General features: G+C 41.2%; 1 protein-coding gene across 6 annotated transcripts in view; it reads left to right on the top strand.

Moving 5' to 3' along the window:
- Positions 1 to 21,843, top strand: part of palmdb (palmdelphin b) — a 136,190-nt gene that overhangs the window by 93,269 nt on the left and 21,078 nt on the right. For all 6 annotated transcript variants that reach the window (XM_063065035.1, XM_063065036.1, XM_063065034.1 and 3 more), the window contains exons 3-4: positions 7,578 to 7,658; positions 8,611 to 8,741. In XM_063065035.1, coding sequence (XP_062921105.1) covers positions 7,578 to 7,658; positions 8,611 to 8,741 — 212 coding nt within the window. The remainder of the gene's footprint in view (positions 1 to 7,577; positions 7,659 to 8,610; positions 8,742 to 21,843) is intronic.

Genomic DNA, 21,843 nt, shown 5'->3' with positions numbered 1-21,843 from the left:
ATCAGAATGGGGAAGAAATATGATCTAAGTGACTTTGATTGTGGAATGGTTGTTAGTGCTAGAATGGGGGGTGGGGGGAGGAGATTGGGGTATCTCAGGAACTGTTGATCTCCTGGGATTTCCGTGCACAACAGTCTCTGGAGGTTACAGAGAATGGTGTGAGAAACAAACAAACATCCAGGGAGTGGCAGTTCTGTGGACAAAAATGCCTTGTTAATGAGAGAGGTCAGAGGAAAATGATCAGGCTGGTTCAAGCTGACATGAAGGTGACAGTAACTCAACAGTAGAGAACAGAAGAGCATCTCTGAATGTACAACACGTTGAACTTTGAAGTGGTTGGGCTACAGCAGCAGAAGACCATGGACATACACTCAGTGGCCACTTTTTTAGGTACAAGAGTCACCTGATAAAGTGGCCACTGAGTATTAATTAAATGATTTGGATGAGAATGTAGCAGACTGATTAGTAAACTTGCAGATGACACAGAAGTTACTGAACTCAGAGATAAGGAAAATGGTTCTTTAAAGATACAGTGTTACATAGATCATCTGTAATGGCAGATGGAATATAATCCAGACAATTCAATGGTTCAATGGTACAATTGTGAGGTAATGTAGTTTGGGGAGTCAAATTCTCCAAGGATATATAGAGAAGAAGTGGATAGGATAGTGAAAAAGACATTGGGAATGCTTACCTTCAGAGGCATTGAGAATAAAAGTAGGGATGTAATGTTACAACTGTAAGAAAACATTGGTTAGACCGTACATGTTCCATTCAGTTCTTTTACAATACCACAGGAAGGATATGGTAGCAACAGAGAGAATGCAGAAGGGGTTCAGCACTATGTGCCTGCAATGAAGAGCTGTAGTTATAAGAATTGTTTGAATAAACTGGGTTTATTGTCTCAGGAAGATAGGAGACTGTTGAATGACTTTATACAGGTTTACAACAATGAGCAGTATAGATAGGAGATAGAAACTTTTCCCCAAGGTGGGGGAATCTAGAACTGGACGGCATAAATTTAAGGTGAGAGGGGAGAAATTTAAAGAAGACCTGAGGGGCATTTTCCTCAGAGTGTGGTGAATATTTGGAACAAACTGGTAGCAGTGGCATTTAGAAGACTTTTGGACGGGTACTTGGACAGAAAGGCAGCAGAGGATACCCACTAGAAATGTAGTCTTATAAAACTGTCCCTCTAATCTAACCTATTTCCAAAATAGTGATTTTTTTTTTACTCTAAATAAGAATAGGTCATAAATGTTCCACAAACACAAGAAAATCTGCAGACACCGGAAATCCAAAGCAACACATGGAAAACGCCAGGGAAACTCAGCAGGCCAGGCAGCATCTATGGAAAAGAGTAAGCAATCGACATTTTGGACCGAGACCCTTCATCAGTCCTGAAGAAGAGTCTCGGCCCAAAATGTTGACTGTTTACTCTTTTCCATAGATGCTGCCTGGTCTACTGAGTTCCTCCAGCATTTTCTGTGTGTGGCCCAGATCATAAGTGTTGATATTTCCGTACATGGGAGTGTAAGTAGGATTAATAAAGGATAAACTAGCACAAAGGAAGTACTTTATCCTACCATACATCAATTATACCCCCTTGGAGTCGTTGCTTCTCCACAGGAAACAGAGCCATCTCCTCTTAATGTAGCGTCCTGCAACCTGGTACAGTCCTTTTAATTGTTTTATTTACGTATTCTCCAAAACAGCCTTTTATATCTTTTAGAGATCCGGTTCTAGATTCAAACTCTCTAAAGAGAACAATTAGCCACGTATGGACCAATTATGCACGGTATTTAAAATTTTAGTTTTATTTGCAGTTAGGTCTTTACTGATATGGAAATTCATTACTGCAGATTTCAGGCAAATTTAGTCCAGTCATATCCAATTAAATGAGTGACTAATGAATGGATAAAACTGTGTGAAGAAAATTAAATTTCCATGCACAAATTTCCTTTGCTGTCATTTTACAGATAAGTACCCTTATTAAATGCATAACTGTTAAAGGCATAAAATTAGTTTTATGAAATGAAGAAGTCTGTATTCCTGTGGTGTGGTGCTCTCATGGTCAAGGTAATTAACTCACTTTACCAAACACTATGCTAAGATCTCTTTACTAATATACAGTGTTTCCCTTATGAGGTAAAAATGCTTGATGATGTTTTCAATGTCATTCAGGTGTTTTCTAACTATTAGAATGATAAAATATATTTATGTGTGAAGGTTTTATCTTAAACATTTTATTCTTTAAGTAGTCATCCAATTCTTTACAACTGAAACTAAATTTCAGAAAGGTTGTATTGGCTACAAAGAGCCTTTACTGGCTGTTGTTGCAAGTGGAACAGAAGTTTAGAAATAGAGAAATATTATGTAATCATAATACATATATGTATGTATACACTTACTGTAAAGTGCAGTGTTTTTTTCTCCATTATTATGTACTGCTGTTACAAACATGACAAATATCACAACGTTTACTGGTGATATTAAATCTGATTCTGAATAAGGGGACATGAATATCAGAAGCATGACTAGGTTGGTACTGAAACATTTCCACTAGTGGGAGTGACTTGAATGAGAAGATGTACTTGTAAGATAAAAGAGCAAAAGAGGAGTCATTTAAAACTGAAATTTGTAGGAATTATTTCACACAGACGCCAGTGAACCTCTGGAATTCTCTACCCCAGTGTGCTACGTATGTTAGGTCACTGGGGGTATTTAGAGAGGAGGTAGATATCCTACATTTTTGGAAGGCTGAGGAATTCTGAACTATGTGGAATTGGCACACTGTAAGAGCTGAGGTCTGAGGCACATTGGACAGGATCATATTTAATGACACGGTAGGTGTGAGGGGACAGTTGCCAACCCCTACTTTTGGAGCAGACCACAATCTGCTGGAGGAACACCAAGGGTTGAGCAACATTGGAACAAGGAAGGAAGTTGCTGACATTTCAGACCAAAACCCTGTCCTGGTGCAACTGCCTTGATGTCACGGCCATGAAAGTGCACCATCTCCTCAACTTCCTCAGGAAGCTGAAGAAATTCAGCAAGTCTCTGTCAACTCTCAACAACTTTTATTGATGCACCACAGAAAGCATTCTGTCTGGATGCATAATGGCTTGGTATGGCAACTGCTCTACATGTGACCGCAAGAAACCACAGAATGTTGTGGACACAGCTCGACACTTCATGAAAACCAGCCTCCCCTCTATGGGCTCTATCTATACTTCTTGATCCCTCAGTAAAGCAGTCAGCATAAGCAAAGACCCCACCACCCTGGGCATTCTCTTTTCTCCCCTCTCCCATAGGGAAGAAGACGCAAAAGCCTGAAAGCACACACCACCAGGCACAATGACAGCTTCTATCCTACTGTTTTTATTCTCTCCTTTGCAAACTGAGCGTAGGTGGTCAGCAAAACAGTGACTGAGTCTGTGTTTGATCTCACCAATATAGAGGAGGCTACGTTGGGGGCACCAAATGCAATCGGCGAGATTGAAGGAAATCCATGTGAACTTTTGCCTCACCTGGAAGGACTGTTTAATCTAAACACAAAATATTCTGCAGATGCTGGAAATCCAGAGCTACACACACAAAATGCTGGAGGAACGCAGCAGGTCAGGCAGTATCTATGGAGGGGAAATAAACAGTTGTGATGCGGGCTGTTATCTTTCCAAAATATCAACTATTTATTCCCCTTCAGATGCTGCCTGACCTGCTGAGGACTGGGTGGTGGTGAAAGAGCAGGTGTAAGGACAAGTGTTACATCTACAGCAAGGCAGGGGAAGTTTCAGGCAGTGTTAGCAGGGTTTCAACTTGAAACGTTTGTGGTTTCTTTCCTCACCAACCACCCCTCGGCCCTCTGAGCCTGCTCTCAGCCTGCCGTGTTCCTGCGGCAGATAGAATGTTGTTTCAGATTCAAGTATCTGCAGTCTCTTGAGTCTGCTGCTTCTGGTTTCACGTATTCGTCTGTAATCCCCCACTACAAAACCTGTGACTGAGCAGTTTCCTTTGCAAACTGAACTTATGTGCACTATAAATGGATTTGAGCTGCATCCAACATCGATATGTGACCACAAGAGCAGCGTTGCGATGGAAACCTGCCCTGCGTGTGTTCTGACAGCTCTCTTCGTATCTCTTAACATGTAAGACACCAAGAATCTCTGACTCCCACCTCCTGAATAATACAGCATCACTAATGATAGCTTCAAAAACAATCAAGATGGTTACGTTGATAAACAAACCAAAACAGGCCGACAAATCCAGGGCAAGCATTAAAAAGGGCTAAGAGAGTTGTAAAAGAGCGCCTGAAGGCTTTATGTGTCAATGCAAGGAGCATTCGTAATAAGGTGGATGAATTGAAAGTGCAGATTGTTATTAATGATTATGATATAGTTGGGATCACAGAGACATGGCTCCAGGGTGACCAGGGATGGGAGCTCAACATTCAGGGATATTCAATATTCAGGAGGGATAGACATGAAGGAAGGGGAGGTGGGGTGGCGTTGCTGGTTAAAAAAGAGATTAACGCAATAGAAAGGAAGGACATAAGCCGGGAAGATGTGGAATCGATATGGGTAGAGCTGCGTAACACTAAGGGGCAGAAGACGCTGGTGGGAGTTGTGTACAGGCCACCTAACAGTAGTAGTGAGGTCGGAGATGGTATTAAACAGGAAATTAGAAATGTGTGCAATAAAGGAACAGCAGTTATAATGGGTGACTTCAATCTACATGTAGACTGGGTGAACCAAATTGGTAAAGGTGCTGAGGAAGAGGATTTCTTGGAATGTATGTGGGATGGTTTTTTGAACCAACATGTCGAGGAACCGACTAGAGAGCAGGCTATTCTGGACTGGGTTTTGAGCAATGAGGAAGGGTTAATTAGCGATCTTGTCGTGAGAGGCCCCTTGGGTAAGAGTGACCATAATATGGTGGAATTCTTCATTAACATGGAGAGTGACATAGTTAATTCAGAAACAAAGGTTCTGAACTTAAAGAGGGGTAACTTTGAAGGTATGAGTCGTGAATTAGCTAAGATAGACTGGCAAATGACACTTAAAGGATTGACGGTGGATATGCAATGGCAGGCATTTAAAGGTTGCATGGATGAACTACAACAATTGTTCATCCCAGTTTGGCAAAAGAATAAATCAAGGAAGGTAGTGCACCCGTGGCTGACAAGAGAAATTAGGGATAGTATCAATTCCAAAGAAGTAGCATACAAATTAGCCAGAGAAAGTGGCTCACCTGAGGACTGGGAGAAATTCAGAGTTCAGCAGAGGAGGACAAAGGGCTTAATTAGGAAGGGGAAAAAAGATTATGAGAGAAAACTGGCAGAGAACATAAAAACGGACTGTAAAAGCTTTTATAGATATGTAAAAAGGAAAAGACTGATAAAGACAAATGTAGGTCCCCTGCAGACAGAAACAGGTGAATTGATTATGGGGAGCAAGGACATGGCAGACCAATTGAATAATTACTTTGGTTCTGTCTTCACTAAGGAGGACATAAATAATCTTCCAGAAATAGTAAGGGACAGAGGGTCCAGTGAGATGGAGGAACTGAGTGAAATACATGTTAGTAGGGAAGTGGTGTTAGGTAAATTGAAGGGATTGAAGGCAGATAAATCCCCAGGGCCAGATGGTCTGCATCTCAGAGTGCTTAAGGAAGTAGCCCAAGAAATAGTGGATGCATTAGTGATAATTTTTCAAAACTCGTTAGATTCTGGACTAGTTCCTGAGGATTGGAGGGTGGCTAATGTAACCCCACTTTTTAAAAAAGGAGGGAGAGAGAAACCGGGGAATTATAGGCCGGTTAGCCTAACGTCGGTGGTGGGGAAACTGCTGGAGTCAGTTATCAAGGATGTGATAACAGCACATTTGGAAAGCGGTGAAATGATCGGACAAAGTCAGCATGGATTTGTGAAAGGAAAATCATGTCTGACGAATCTCATAGAATTTTTTGAGGATGTAACTAGTAGAGTGGATAGGGGAGAACCAGTGGATGTGGTATATTTGGATTTTCAAAAGGCTTTTGACAAGGTCCCACACAGGAGATTAGTGTGCAAACTTAAAGCACACGATATTGGGGGTAAGGTATTGGTGTGGGTGGAGAATTGGTTAGCAGACAGGAAGCAAAGAGTGGGAATAAACGGGACCTTTTCAGAATGGCAGGCGGTGACTAGTGGGGTACCGCAAGGCTCAGTGCTGGGACCCCAGTTGTTTACAATATATATTAATGACTTGGATGAGGGAATTAAATGCAGCATCTCCAAGTTTGCGGATGACACGAAGCTGGGTGGCAGTGTTAGCAGTGAGGAGGATGCTAAGAGGATGCAGGGTGACTTGGATAGGTTGGGTGAGTGGGCAAACTCATGGCAGATGCAATTTAATGTGGATAAATGTGAAGTTATCCACTTTGGTGGCAAAAATAGGAAAACAGATTATTATCTGAATGGTGGCCGATTAGGAAAAGGGGAGGTGCAACGAGACCTGGGTGTCATTATACACCAGTCATTGAAAGTGGGCATGCAGGTACAGCAGGCGGTGAAAAAGGCGAACGGTATGCTGGCATTTATAGCGAGAGGATTCGAGTACAGGAGCAGGGAGGTACTACTGCAGTTGTACAAGGCCTTGGTGAGACCACACCCGGAGTATTGTGTGCAGTTTTGGTCCCCTAATCTGAGGAAAGACATCTTTGCCATAGAGGGAGTACAAAGAAGGTTCACCAGATTGATTCCTGGGATGGCAGGTCTTTCATATGAAGAAAGACTGGATGAACTGGGCTTGTACTCGTTGGAATTTAGAAGATTGAGGGGGGATCTGATTGAAACGTATAAGATCCTAAAGGGATTGGACAGGCTAGATGCGGGAAGATTGTTCCCGATGTTGGGGAGGTCCAGAACGAGGGGTCACAGTTTGAGGATAGAGGGGAAGCCTTTTAGGACCGAGATTAGGAAAAACTTCTTCACACAGAGAGTGGTGAATCTGTGGAATTCTCTGCCACAGCAAACTGTTGAGGCCGGTTCATTGGCTGTGTTTAAGAGGAAGTTAGATATGGCCCTTGTGGCTACAGGGGTCAGGGGGTATGGAGGGAAGGCTGGGGCGGGGTTCTGAGTTGGATGATCAGCCATGATCATAATAAATGGCGGTGCAGGCTCGAAGGGCCGAATGGCCTACCCCTGCACCTATTTTCTATGTTTCTATGTTTCTATATAATAAAATCAGTTTTATACATCAAATTAAAATAATTTTAATGACAGAATACAGCCACAATATCAGGCATTATGCACTTCATAGTGAGATAATACAGAAAAAATTGACTGAAATTTTACAGTTACCCAGTTAGTTTAATTCATTGGTGCTAGAGATTGTATAGTTTCCAAGTAAAGAGTGATACTAAACAGTGAAAAGGGATAATAATTAATATACCTGTATATGATTACACTATGGAATGTTACATTATTCAGTGAGGAAAGGCGTCCATCTTCGATATGCACAACTTTACCAAGTAGCATTAGAAAACTAATTAAAATGGCTGGACAGCATTCTCACATTTCAATTCTAACTTGGCAGGAAAAAAGGAAAGTCCAGGAGAAAATCACAAGACAACGGTTTGAAGTGGATGAGGAGAAGCTGAAGCTTAAGCACTTAAAGGTACAGCAGTTAGTAAATGTTCTGTTTTTGTCCATGGAGGAATGGATAAATATATGAAGAACATTATATACAATGAAGCATTAAAGATTAATTCAATTACAATGAAATTTGAACAGATAGATTCAGTTTGGACTTTCTGTTCAGTTAATTGATCTGGTCGTTCACACTGTTATTAGTGATTTTGTTTATCAATCAGTTCAGATCAACATTGATCTGGTTTATAGATTGGCCAAAATAAAATAAAGGTATCTATCAGACTTTCTGATCACTGTGAATCCTGTATGAAGCTGCCTCAATAAATATCAGTTATTATTAATCTGACATTGCTCTTCCTCCGGTTGAAAAACGTTTTGTCCATGCAACATAAAGAAAATCAAGGCTGGAGGAGGATTTTGTACTTCCAATGGCATGAAAGGATAGAGTAACAGAAATGAAGACGACTCCTCTTATCAGTCAGAATGCAGGAAGATTTAATTCAGAAATATAAGACCCAGAGGAGTTCTGACAGGGTGGACATGGAGAGGGTGTCTCTTCTGGTGGAGAATCCAGGCTATGAGTTCACTGTTTAAAAATAGGAGGTCTCCAACTTCATGCAGTGAGACTGCAACAATATGTCCCCTCACAGCATCATGATTACATGGAATTCTCTTCCTCAAGCAGAGTCTTTGAATCTTCTTAAAAGCAGAAATAGATTCTTGATAAATAAGGGAGTGAAAGTTAACGAAAGGTAGATTAGAAAAAGAGCTGAGATGAAAATCCAGTCTCTTATGATCTTACTAAATGTGCAGGTGAATTACTCCTCCTCCTACATGCTTTCACCTTCTAGACCAGTGGCTATTACTCATGGTGACCTCAGAATGAAGCCAAACTTCGTTGGAAAATTACTGAATGAAAACAATAAAATGCATTGTGCTAATACTGGAAATTTCTAACACTGTGCTGTTCTGAACAGTCAAAGACTTTGAGAGAACAATGGCTTCTGGAAGGAGTGGCCAACATCACTCCTCAAGAACAAGAGGCAATAAGAAAGCAGCATCTGGAAGACCAGCACCAATCCAAGCAAATGGAACAAAAGATTCTCCGGTAAGCTAAATTTATGAGTGCAGCTTGTAATTCTATTACTAAAACGGAAATTCCACTTCAATGTAGAACATTTAACAAGACTGCTCAGTACAGGCCCTTCCGCCCATATTCCTTTTATATAGCGGGCTGGGGAGTCGTGTGCTGATTTTACCCTCTACCCAATATTACTTCTGATGGCATTAGCAAAATTGGGCCATTCCACAATGATGGTTCAAGCTTAACATATAGTTTTGCCTTTATTTAGAATACTTAGTTTCTCTGGAAGTAAAATATGAAAGTTGGTGATGCTTGGATTGTGTAGAAGTTGTCACAGGTTACAATGGGACATTGATAGGGTGCAAAGCTGGGCTGAGAGGTAGTAGATGGAGTTCTATCTGGAGAGGTATGAAGTGATTCGCTTCAGAAGGTTGAACTTGAAGGCAGAGTACAGGATTTTTAACAGTGTGGAGGAACAGAGGGGTCTTGGAGTCCACAGCCACAGATCCCTCAAAGTTGCAGCACAAGTTGATAGGGTAGTTAAGAAGGCACGTGGTGTGTTGGCCTTCATTAGTTAGGCAGTTGAGTAAAAGAGCCATAAGGTAATGTTGCAGCTGTATAAAACTATGGTTAGACCACTCTGGCAAAATTGTGTTCAGTTCTGGTCACCTCATTATAGGAAGGATGTGGAAGCTTTAGAGAGGGTGTAGAGAAGATTTACCACAATGCTATGTACATTAGAGAGTGCTTATCATGAAGAAAGGCTGACCAAGCTAGGGCTTTTCAATTTGGAGTGGAGAAGAATGAGCAATGACTTGATAGATGTGTATCAGATGGTAAAAGACGTAGATTGAGTAGACAGCCAGTGCCTTTTTTTTACAGGGCAGAAATTGCTAATACGAGAGGAGGTAATTTTAAAGGGATTGGAGAAATGTATAGGGGGGATGTCAGAGGCAGGTTTTTTACACGGAGAGTGGTGGGTGCATGGAATGCGTTGCCAGCAATGATGGTAAAGACAGACACATTAGGGACATTTAAGACACTCTTAGACAGGCACACGGGTGAAAGGTGAAAGAAACATGTGGGAGGGAAGCAGCTGATTGACCTTGGAGTAGGTTAAAAAGTTGGCACAATATAATCGACCAAAGGGCCTGTACAGGGCTCTATGTTCTACGTTCTAAAATGAAAATAGATGTATTAAATTTCATGGACCAGAGTGGTTCAATCTGACAGTTATTTCTTTGTTTTAAAACATAAAGCTTAGCAACATAACCCATATATGCACAAGGCTGATAAAAAGCAATCTTGCTCAAGGAATGTAAAGTTATCCCATCAGTCAGGCATAGTCCATCTATTCTCTACCCTGTCATGGACTCTGCTCATCTTTAATAGGGAGTACTCTCCAGTGGCTCTAATACTACAGATAGCATGCTATTAATTCCTTTCAAATGTATTGTACACTGCACAATGGAACAGTATAGCAAAGAATGATTGAATGCTTTACATTTACCCTATTAGTTTAATCCATGTGCTAGAAAATGTATGATTTCCAAGCGTGAGTTAACGGTAAAAAGTGATGATAATGAGTATGTTTAGATGCAGCACTCCTGCCCAGTGGTCGCAGCAAGCTGCAGGATATCTAACCTTGTCCTAGATTGCAAGCCTCTTGTTGCTTCATTTCTCTGGATGTGTTTTCAGGAAGCAGAGGATTATTCAGCCGTAGCTGCTACAGAAGATAGTTTGAATTCCTTTGCAGCTTAGTTATACAAGGCTGAAAGTTACTGAAGGTTGCTATTACAAAAAGGGATAAAATAACACATGTTGCTATCAATATTAAATGGCATTAGGGTCCTGAATCTGCAAATTAAAAAGAAGTAAGTTGCCTTGAGTAATGAAGTTTATTATTTGAGAAGTATTGCAGAATGTGTTTTGGTCTTCCAAGGATAAAATTAGACCATGTTCTGTTTGATAGCATATTTGAAGGTTAAAATGTTCCTTTAACCCATTGACAGAATGTTATGTCCATTGTGAGATAAATATGAATCACACTGAAGAGGGTGTTTCAACTAACTGGCTTTCCATTAATATAAAGTTCCTACTTTCCATTTCTTTTGTGACTTTCTCAATAACAGGAAGCACTGAAATTAAAATGATTAATATGGAAAATATGTCAAATTCTGCTCCTATATTTAAACATTGACAAGTACTGTACAACCAATTCTAGTAGCTGCACAAATATATCAAGTAATGCAGTCATTCAAATAGCTTTCCTGATGACATGTTTGGAATGAGTGCAGCCAACTCACTGCCTGGTTAAAATTAAGTGCATACTTCAGTTATCACACTCATCAAACACATACCTTTTCCGTTTGAAAACAATTTTTTCTTAACAAATTTTATATATGATTTGGAATATTTACAATGTTTGAATGCTTATATGTGATTTTTTTCTCTCTCTCTCTCTCTCAAGATGCTTGCACCATTTTCTGTAGATAGACTATATCTGCTCTGATCAGAGAATAGATTTATGAAGTAATTTGCCCCTGCAGGACTGCATGACGCAACTGATTAAAAGAGCTCCCTTCTGTAGCAATCCTGAGCTAAACTTGGTCTAAGCACACAAGTGACAGGTGCTACTGAAAGTCAGTGGAGAGAGGGAGGAAGTATTGGGGCAGCCTATGTGTGTAGAGTCACACAGAAAATCTGGAGGAACTCAGCAGATCAGGCAGCATCTATGGAGAAGAATAAAGAACCAATGTTTTGGACCAAGACCCTTCGTCAGGACATTTGTGTGTTAACTTGTTTTGTTAATTTCACTCTTAAGTGACTTAGCTATAACTTTTATGCCATGATCATAGACTCCTTGTGCAATAAAAATAGTTCCTCTACATCAGGCTAGTGTAAACAAATCAAAAGAAACCACTTCAGCTACTTATCTTTAAGGTCGATTCAAGGCTTGATTTCCTGCACTGCACGATTTCTTCGAGCAGAAGTTTGTAAAATGTTTGCAACAGTCTCGGAGGCCACCTTAGCAATCTGTTTTTAATTAGTTTGTTCTACATTGTGGTTTACCATGCTGTGAGATTGATAACTGCGTTACCTTCAGGCAAAGGAGTCAAATCGCTTCTCTCTCTATAAAATCCTTTACAGTATAGTGCTTGTTAAGTAGCTATCAGAGCAATGGCACTCATGCGGGTTGATGTTTCCTGACTAGCTTCCAACTGTGGCCTGTTGTAGCATTTAACATTTCTACAGGTTTCAGGGTGGAACTTCGTCAGAAAACCAATTGCATTCACCTATCACCAACATAGTACATCAAACTCGAGCTTAGGGAGTTTCCTCTGGGTTCGCTGATGTGCTCACGCACAGAGGCAATTGTGCATGAGCAGAGTGGCATGCAATAAGTTACAATATGTCTCTGGATGTCACCTCCACAGGATTCACTCCCGCGTGCATTTGTGTGGCAGCAGCTTTCTAAATGAATACGAGGTTACCTTCAGGGAGCCTAGCCACTCCCCTGTCCATGCAGTGTAGCCTGGGAACCTGCCTTTCAGTGACAAAACTTCCCTGGCTCCTCCTTGCCCCCAGCCTCCCCTAAACCAACTGAACAGCCTCACGCAACTCTCTCTGACCCTGACACCCGACTTCCACTCAACTTCAACTTTCTCACATTGTCTCACCATTACTCTTGCACACACACCCACGGGTATCACTCTCTACTTCCTCATCCTTGAGCTTCTCTTCACCATCTTCTGCACGACCTGGCCCTTACTCTACAAAGGTACAGTGAGCAGAGGAAAGGGCTTTCATTGCATTAAACACGCAAGGTATAATGCCATGTAAACAAATGATTTTTTGATTGGTGGGTGGGCTTCTTCCATTAGTACCAAGTAGACTAATAACTAATTCAACACTAGCTGGCCCACTGTGCATTGCATTCAGTCTGCCTTTCCCAGCATGAACAACTTCTAGCCCATAGCACAAAGAGTAGGTTAGCAGTAAACATTCTTTCTACCACTGTATGGCACTAGAGCACTTCGCAAGAACTGCAAAGCAGCCAACAACAAGCTGTTTACCCTGAAGACATGGAATCCATCAGCCCAGCATTTAAATTAAATCAGAATCTAATCATGACTAATAACTTTGGATTTAATGTTCATTCAATAAACTACTATACTGTGTTGAGGTTATTCTGATCCTGTGTTATAGTCAAAATAAATTAATTTAATTCTGTTCTGTTGAATGAGTTCAAAGTAAATTTATTATCGAAGGACTATATATCACCTTTACAAATCTGAGATTCGTTCTCTTGCAGGCATACATGGTAAATCCAAGAAGCGATAGAATCAATGAAACACTGCACACAATAGAATGGCCAAACAACCAACATGCAAAAGATAAAAAAAATAAGCAAATACAAAAGAGAAAAATAATAACAATAATAATAAAAAATAAATAAGCAATAAATATCGGAATATGAGATGAAGAATTCTTGAAAGTGAGTCCACAGGTTGTGGGTACAGTTCAGTGACGAGGCGAATTAAGTTACCCCTCTCGTTCAAGATTCTAATGGTTGAGTTTATGCCTAATATACTATAAAACTTTTAAAATTTGAGTAAAATATAAAGTTCTTTCAATTGACAACTTATCAGGTTCGTTTTAAAATATTTTGTGAAAATATTTAAATGCATTTTTCATATTTCCTTACAATATTGAAGGAGTACATTTGGCCCATTGAGTTCACACTAGCTCTCAGATCAGTCTTATCGTTTTAGAATCAGAATCAGGATTAATAATACCGGCATATGTCGTGAAATTTGTTAACTTTGCAGCAGCAGTACAATGTAATGCATAATAATAGAAAAAATCTGAATTACGGTATGAATATATATACTAAATAGTTAATTTAAATAAGTAGTACATTAAAAAAAAAGAAATAAAACGTATTCCAGAACGAGGGGCCACAGTTTGAGGATAGAGGGGAAGCCTTTTAGGACCGAGATTAGGAAAAACTTCTTCACACAGAGAGTGGTGAATCTGTGGAATTCTCTGCCACAGGAAACTGTTGAGGCCAGTTCATTGGCTATATTTTAGAGGGAATTAGATATGGCCCTTGTGGCTACGGGGGTCAGCGGGTATGGAGGGAAGGCTGGGGCGGGGTTCTGAGTTGGATGATCAGCCATGATCATAATAAATGGCGGTGCAGGCTCGAAGGGCCGAATGGCCTACTCCTGCACCTATTTTCTATGTTTCTAAGTTTCTATTGAGGTCACGTTCATTGGTTTAGTGCCCATTCAGAAATCGGATGGCAGAGAGAAAGAAGCTGTTCGTGAATCATTGAGTGTGTGCCTTCAAGCTCCTGTACCTCCTTCCTGATGGTAGCAATGAGAAGAGGCTATGAGCTGGGTGATGAGGGTCCTTAATGATGGACGCTGCATTTTTGAGACACCATTACAGTTAAAAACTGAGCTGCAGTCAATAAACAACATCCTGACATAGGTATTTGTATTGTCCAGAAAACTGATGAGATCACGCCTGCCGTTGACCTGTTGTGGTGATATGCAAACTGCAGTGGGTCCAGGCCCTTGCTGAGGCAGGAGTTCATTCCAGCCATAACCCACCTTTTAAAGCACCATCACCATAGATGTGAGTACTACTAGACGATAGTCATTGAAGCAGCTCACCCGAGTCTTCTTGGCCACTGGTATAACTGTTGCCCTTTTGAAGCAGGTTCCACTCCCTACTTACGTCCTACTCTCTCTTATATGCTTATAACCTCCCCTAATTCTACTGCAACGCACTAGATTAGGAGTAATTGTAATTATCAATAAAACTACATATCAAAATTCCCCATTAGTAGCTGAAACATTAAAGCTATGAGGTGTCTTGACCTGAAATATCAGCTCATTATTCCCCTCCATAGATGTTGCCCGACCTGCTGAGTTCCTCCAGCATTCTATGTGTGCTACTCTGGATTTCCAGCAGAATCTCCTGTGTTAATACTATGAAGTGAACCGCTAACATCATTCAATGATACTAAACCACAGAAAAGCAGTGAAAGACAATTTATTGAAGCATTTCAGGTTCAGTTGAGGTCAACTTTTAGAATTCATACGCTGAAGTATGTTTACTTGAAAAAATGAAGTATACTGTATTGACTTTGCACATTTTGCAGCCAGTGGAATACTTCTGTAACATACATGGGGGGAGCCTACTTGCCTCTCTCTACATCCATATTAATGAGATTGGAACCATAGCACCCAAGGGTTACTTTCTACAAATGTATTCCAAAAGAACTCCTCTGTAACTGTCCTAGAAGTAGCAAATAGTAACTATCTTTCAGCAAGGTTTCCAATCTCACTAAATTTCCCCCATTCTGAGCAGCTTGTCCGTAAAGTCGACTAGTAGAGCTCTGTTAAAAATGCATTACCTATTGCATTAGATTCAGCACAATTCAGAAGGCAAGCATTTTTATAGATCACTAGTAACATTTCTCTGTGAAGTGGTTGAGGGTCATTTGAAAGAACGTGTGATGAAATCAGCATTTTCTAATTGTTTAAATGGCTCATTCTGCTGAGCTCAATGACTGTTCAAAAATCAATTGCCTCAGAGTCATTTCCAGTCCTTCTTGATTTAAAACAACATTGACTTTGGAGTGACCAGAGGCAAATACCAGTTAATAAAAATTGAAAATGCTGCAATGCAATTGAAGAAAGAACTGGTAAACATTTCAGACTGATGATTTTCCAATCATAAATGAATTGACTTGATTCTTAGCACTTTAATTCACATGGCCAAATGGTTAAGGCATTCGACTAACGATCTGAAGGTCGAGAGTTCGAGCCCCAGCCGAGGCAGCATGTTGTGTCTTTGAGCAAGGCACTTAATTACACAGTGCTCAGCGACGACACTGGTGCCAAGCTGTATGGGTCCTAATGCCCTTCCCTTGGACAACATTGGTGTCGTGGAGAGGGGATGCTTGCAGCATGGGCAGCTGCTGGTCTTCCATACAACCTTGCCCAGGCCTGTGCCCTGGAGAGTGAAGACTTTCCAGGTACAGATCCATGGTCTCACAAGACTAACGGATGCCTTTAATCTGCCTTTAATTCATGAGGGATACATGTTCCATTTCTAAACTTAGAGGAACTGGAAGAGTTATCAATGCAGCTGGGAGAAGTTAACGTCAGTAAATACTCCAGAAAATAACCATACTCAAGCAACCATTGTGCAACACATAGTCTCATAAGTTCTCATAAGTTAATCAAAATGACTCCCTGGTTCCCTTTAACATCCCAACTCTAAAGTAGGGATGGTATTTGTGCAGTTTAGGGAACATGGAATAGTTTAGGGGTATTTATATGAACAGAGCATTGACAATAATGAATCAGCCAATGAGTTGGAGCTGGGGCAGGGAATATAATTCACCACAACCTAGTTAATTTACTTAAAGCAGGAAGGAAATAGAAACCGCGGAAAGTTTTGCTCTTTAAAAACAAAACAGTTTCTCTGGAAAAATGCAGTGCATGACAGATAGTTATATTCTAATTATGTCCATAAATTCATTCGTAGCCACTTATAACAGTTTGATCCCCAGCAACCCTCATTAGCTTGAGTATTATCACTAGGTGCAGTCTGCTGTGAATCTCTACACTTGACACAATTGCTGGGAATGCAGATTGAGAACTCAACAGGCTACTCTCGGAATATCTGCAAGAATAATGTCAAAACATGACAATCATAGTACAAAAATTCAAATCGCCAGTACTCAAATCTTTCTGGCTGCCTATTGTAAGAAGTTGAAACCTGGTTCAATGCCGAAAAACGTAATTATTTTTAATTTATAGCAAAATTTCAGGCATGCCTCTTTGAAGTAATTTGTAATTAGTTTTAATTTGTTGCAATAATTGCAAGTCCTGTAATGCTGAGGATGACATACAAGGTCATTAGACGTATTTTTACTTGAGATTAGTTGTGTATTACATTAAGCACTTCAAAGTGTAGAGATTTGATTCATCTGAATCATATGAACTGCTTAATTCTTTTAATATATAATGTCTCCAGTCATCTAAAATTGCTAAATTTCTAATTGCTCTATTTGGACAAGCAATGGAATTTATAAAGGATTGTTAAGAGAGAGAGATGGAGCTGTACACGAGAGGAATTAAGTAGATAATTACAAACATTTGTATAAGGAGAATGGTCTATTTCTTAAGAGAAACAATGCGGTAACTGGCCCTTCCAATCCAACCCTCATGTGACCAACTAACCTGTACTCATTTATGGCATGCAAATATAATAAAGAGATTAGAATAATAGACTCCCAGCCTCCCGGACGGCCTCATCTGTGCCAGGTGCGTCGAGCTGCAGCTCCATAGGGACCAGGTTAGGGAACTGGAGATGCAGTTCAAAGACCTTCGTCTGGTCACAGAAAGTGAGGAGGTGATAGAGAGGAGCTATAGGCAAGTAGTCATACCCGGGCCTCAGGAGACAGATAAGTGGGTAGCAGTCAGGAGAGGGAAGGGCAGGAGTCAGGTACTAGAGAGTACCCCTGTGGCTGTCCCCCTAAACAATAAGTACCCCTGTTTGAGTGCATTTGGGGGGGGACGGCCTACCTGGGGGAAGCGACAGTGGCCGTGCCTCTGGCTCAGAAGGGTAGGGAAAGGAAGAGGATTGCAGCAGTGATAGGGAACTCTATAGTTAGGGGGTTAGACAGACAATTCTACGGACGCAGGAAAGAAAGATAAATGGCAGTTTGCCTCCCAGGTGCCAGGGCCCAGAATGTTTCTGATCGCGTCCACGATATCCTGCAGTGGGAGGATGAACAGCCAGAGGTCGTGGCACATATTGGTACCAACGACATATGTAGGAAAAGGGAAGAGGTCCTGAAAACAGACTGCAGGAAGTTAGGAAAGAAGCTGAGAAGCAGGACTACAAGGGTAGTAATCTCGGGATTACTTCCTGTGCCACGTGACAGTGAGTATAGCAATAGAGTAAGGTGGAGGATAAATGTGTGGCTGAGAGATTGGAGCAGGGGACAGGGATTCCGATTTCTGGATCATTGGGACATCTTTTGGGGCAGGCATGACTTGCACAATAAGGATGGGTTGTACTTGAATGGGTGGGTTGTACGAGGGGGACCAATATCTTGGCAGAGAGGTTTGCTAAGGCTGCTGGGGAGATTTAAACTAAAATTGATGAGGGATGGGAACCAAACTGAAGAGACGGAGGAAAGGGTGGTTGTCTCACAAATAGAGGAAGCTTGAAGACAGTGCGAGAGGGAGCATAGGTAGGTGATAGAGAAGGGATACGCTCAGACTGATGGATTGGGTTGTATCTATTTTAATGCAAAGAGTATCATGAACAAAGCGGATGAGCTTAGAGCGTGGATCAGTACTTGGAGCTATGATGTTATGGCCATTACAGAGACTTGGATGGCTCAGGGGCAGGAATGGCTACTTAGAGTGCCAGGCTTTAGATGTTTCAGAAAGGACAGGGAGGGAGGCAAAAGAGTTGGGGGCATGGCACTGTTGATCAGAGATAGTGTTACAGCTGAAGAAAAGGAGGAAGTCATGGAGGGATTGTCTACTGAATCTCTGTGGGTGGGAATTAGAAACAGGAAGGAGTCAATAACTCTACTGGGTGTTTTTTATAGACCACCCAATAGTAACAGGGACATCGAAGCGCAGATAGGGAGACATATTCTGGAACAGTGCAATAATAAAAGGGTTGTCGTGATGGGAGATTTTAATTTCCCCAATATTGATTGGTATCTCCCTAGAGCAAAGAGTTTAGATGGGGTGAAGCTTGTTAGGTATGTTCAGGAAGGTTTTCTGACACAACATGTAGATAAACCTACAGGAGGAGAGGCTGTACTTGATCTGGTATTGGGATATGAACCTGGTCAAGTGTCAGGACTCTCAACGGGAGAGCATTTTGGAGACAGTGATCATGATTCTACCTCCTTCACCATAGCAGGCAGGAACTTGGAAGCATAAATTGGGAGCAGATGTTCTCAGGCAAATGTACGGCAGAAATGTGGTAAATGTTCAGCAGATATATGCTTGGCATTCTGCACAGGTATGTTCCAATGAGACAGGAGAAGGATGGTAGGGTACAAGGACCATGCTAATCAAAGGCTGTTGTAAATCTAGCCAAGAAGAAAAGAAAAGCTTACGAAAGGTTCAAAGAACTAGGTAATAATAGAGATCTAGAAAATTATAAGGCTAGTAGGATGGAGCTTAAGATTGAAATTAGGAGAGCCAGAAGGGGCCAAGAGAAGGCCTTGGTGGGTAGGATTAAGGAAAACCCCAAGGCATTCTACAAGAATGTGAAGAGCAAGAGGATAAGATGTGAGAGAATAGGACCAATCAAGTATGACAGTGGAAAAGTGTGTATGGAACTGGAGAAGGCAGCTGAGTTACTTAATGAATACTTTGCTTCAGTATTCATTATGGAAAAGGACCTTGGCAATTGTAGGGATGACTTACAGTGGACTGAAAAGCTTGAGCATATAGATATTAAGAAAGAGGATATGCTAGAGCTTTTGGAATTCATCAAGTTGGATAAGTCACCGGAACTGAACAAGATATACCCCGGGCTGCTGTGGGAGGCGAGGGAGGAAATTGCTGAGCCTTTGGCAATGATCATCAATGGGGATGGGGCAGGTTCTGGGGAATTAGAGGATTGCAGATGTTGCTCCATTATTCAAGAGAGGGAGTAGAGATAGCCCTGGAAATTATAGACCAGTGATTCTTGCTTCAGTGGTTGGTAATTTGATGGAGAAGATCCTGAGATGCAGAATTTGTGAACATTTGGAAAGGCATAATATGATTAGCAATAGTCAGCATGGCTTTGGCAAAGGCAGGGCATGCCTTATGAGCCTGGCTGAATTTTTTGAGGATGTGACTAAACATGTTGATGAAAGTAGGGCAGTAGATGTAGTGTATATGAATTTCAGCAAGGCATTTGATAAAGTACCCCATGCTAGGCTTATTGAGAAAGTAAGGAGGCATGGGATCCAAGGGGACGTTGCTTTGTGGATCCAGAATTGGTTTGCCCACAGAAGGCAAAGAGTGGTTGTAGATGGGTCATATCCTGCATGGAGGTTGGTGACCAGTGGTGTGCCCCAGGGATCTGTTCTGAGACCCCTTCTCTTCATGATTTTTATAAATGACTTGGATGAGGAAGTGGAGGAATGAGTTAGTAAATTTGCTGGTGACACAAAGGTTGGGAGTGTTGTGGATAGTGTGGAGGAGTGTCAGAGGTTACAGCGGGACATCAATAGGATGCAATAATGGGCTGAGAAGTGGCAGATGGAGTTTAAGCCAGATAAGTGTGAAGTGGTTCATTTTGGTAGGTCAAATATGATGGCAGAATATAGTATTAATGGTAAGACTCTTGGCAGTGTGAAGGATCAGAGGGATCTTGGGGTTCGAGTCCATAGGATACTCAAAGCTGCTGCGCAAGTTAACTGTGTGTTTAAGAAGGCATAGGGTGTATCGGCCTTCATCAACCGTGAGATTGAGCTCAAGAGCTGAGAGGTAATGTTGCAGTTTTTTAGGACCCTGGTCAGACCCCACTTGGAGTACTGTGTTCAGTTCTGTTCATCTCGCTACAGAAAGGATGTGGAAACTATAGAAAGAGTGCAAGGATGTTGCCTGGATTGGAGAGCATGCCTTATAAGAATAGGTTAAGTGAACTTGACCTTTTCTCCTTGGAGCAACGGAGGATGAGAGGTGACCTGATAGGTATATAAGATGATAAGGGGGATTGGTCATGTGGATAGTCAGAGGCTTTTTCCTAGGGCTACACGAGAGGACTGAGTTTTTAGGTGCTTAGAAGCAGGTACAGAGGAGAAGTCAGGGGTAAGTTTTTTTACGCAGAGAGTGGAGAGCGTGTGGAATGGGCTGCCAGTGATGGTGGTGGAGGCAAATACAATATCGTCTTCCAAGAGACTGTTGGCTAGGTACCTGGAGCTTAGAAGAACAGAGGGCAATGGGTAACCCTAGGTAATTTTTAAAGTAAGCACATGTTCGGCACAGCATTGTGGGTTGAAGGGCCTGTATTGTACTGTAGGGTTTCTATGTTTCTATGTTTCTAATAATACGGTTTTAATGCCAGAATAGAAGAATGGATATGCGGCCAATATTAGCTATGGAGGGATTAGAATACACAGGGACAGAGCATCGGAAGCATATCCAGGGGAAGAATGGATAAAGTCAAGGAGAGATTCTAAATATAAAGAAGTATATTGTCAATTTAAGGTAATAGGTGATTTGCTGAAGACAGGGTTTGATGTTTTAAACTTAAATATTTATCTTCCCTTCCCTTTCCCGAAAGGGTAAGCAACTCCAATCTAACCAATGAGGCAGTTGTTCATATGCAGTCCTTCTGGGTGTAAAACATCATGAGCTTCTCTTCAGCAAGTCGTGGTACCATTACAGAATCAGTGGTGGATCCAGAGACAGAATGGACTGGTGAGGGCATTAGTGTCTGGCCTCAACTGCTATAGGCTGATGAATATAGCAAGCTGAACAGGCACGATATATTCAGCAGACCTTTGGACAAAATGGAGTTTGTGGGGAAAGTCAAGTGGGTTCCAAATCATGAGCAGGCACCAGGGAAGATAAGTTGAGATCCTACCCAGAATATCCTGACAGTCTTCTAGCTGCCAAAGGTTGTTTTTTCACAATTTTAAGTATCTTTGACTGCAACATTTAATAGCTTTTCAAATAGGATTAAATAATATAAAATATATTTAAAAATGAAAACTAAATTAAATTGAAAACTTTTGAATGAAACAGACAATTTAAAAATCAAGGTAAAATAATTTAAATACTTATCTTCCCTGACCTTTTCTGAAAGGGTAAGCAACTCTAATCTAACCAATGAGGCAGCTGTGCGCAGGCAGTCCTTCCAAATGTAAAACATCATGAATCTCTCTTCAGGAAGTTGCTGTTTCATTACTGAATCAAAGTTTCAAAGGCTCATTTAATATCAAAGTAACAACTCTGAAATTCTTCTCCAGATAGCCACAGAACCAAGAAATCCCTAAGTTTCCCTTCCCTGCACAAAAAATGAACAAAAATGGAACAGGCACAGCGATCCACAAATCCCCCTCACCCAC

Source organism: Mobula hypostoma, chromosome 12 (genome assembly GCF_963921235.1).
Source record: "Mobula hypostoma chromosome 12, sMobHyp1.1, whole genome shotgun sequence".
In the NCBI taxonomy this organism is placed as follows: Eukaryota; Metazoa; Chordata; class Chondrichthyes; order Myliobatiformes; family Myliobatidae; genus Mobula; species Mobula hypostoma.
This window is presented reverse-complemented; position numbering and strand designations above follow the sequence as displayed.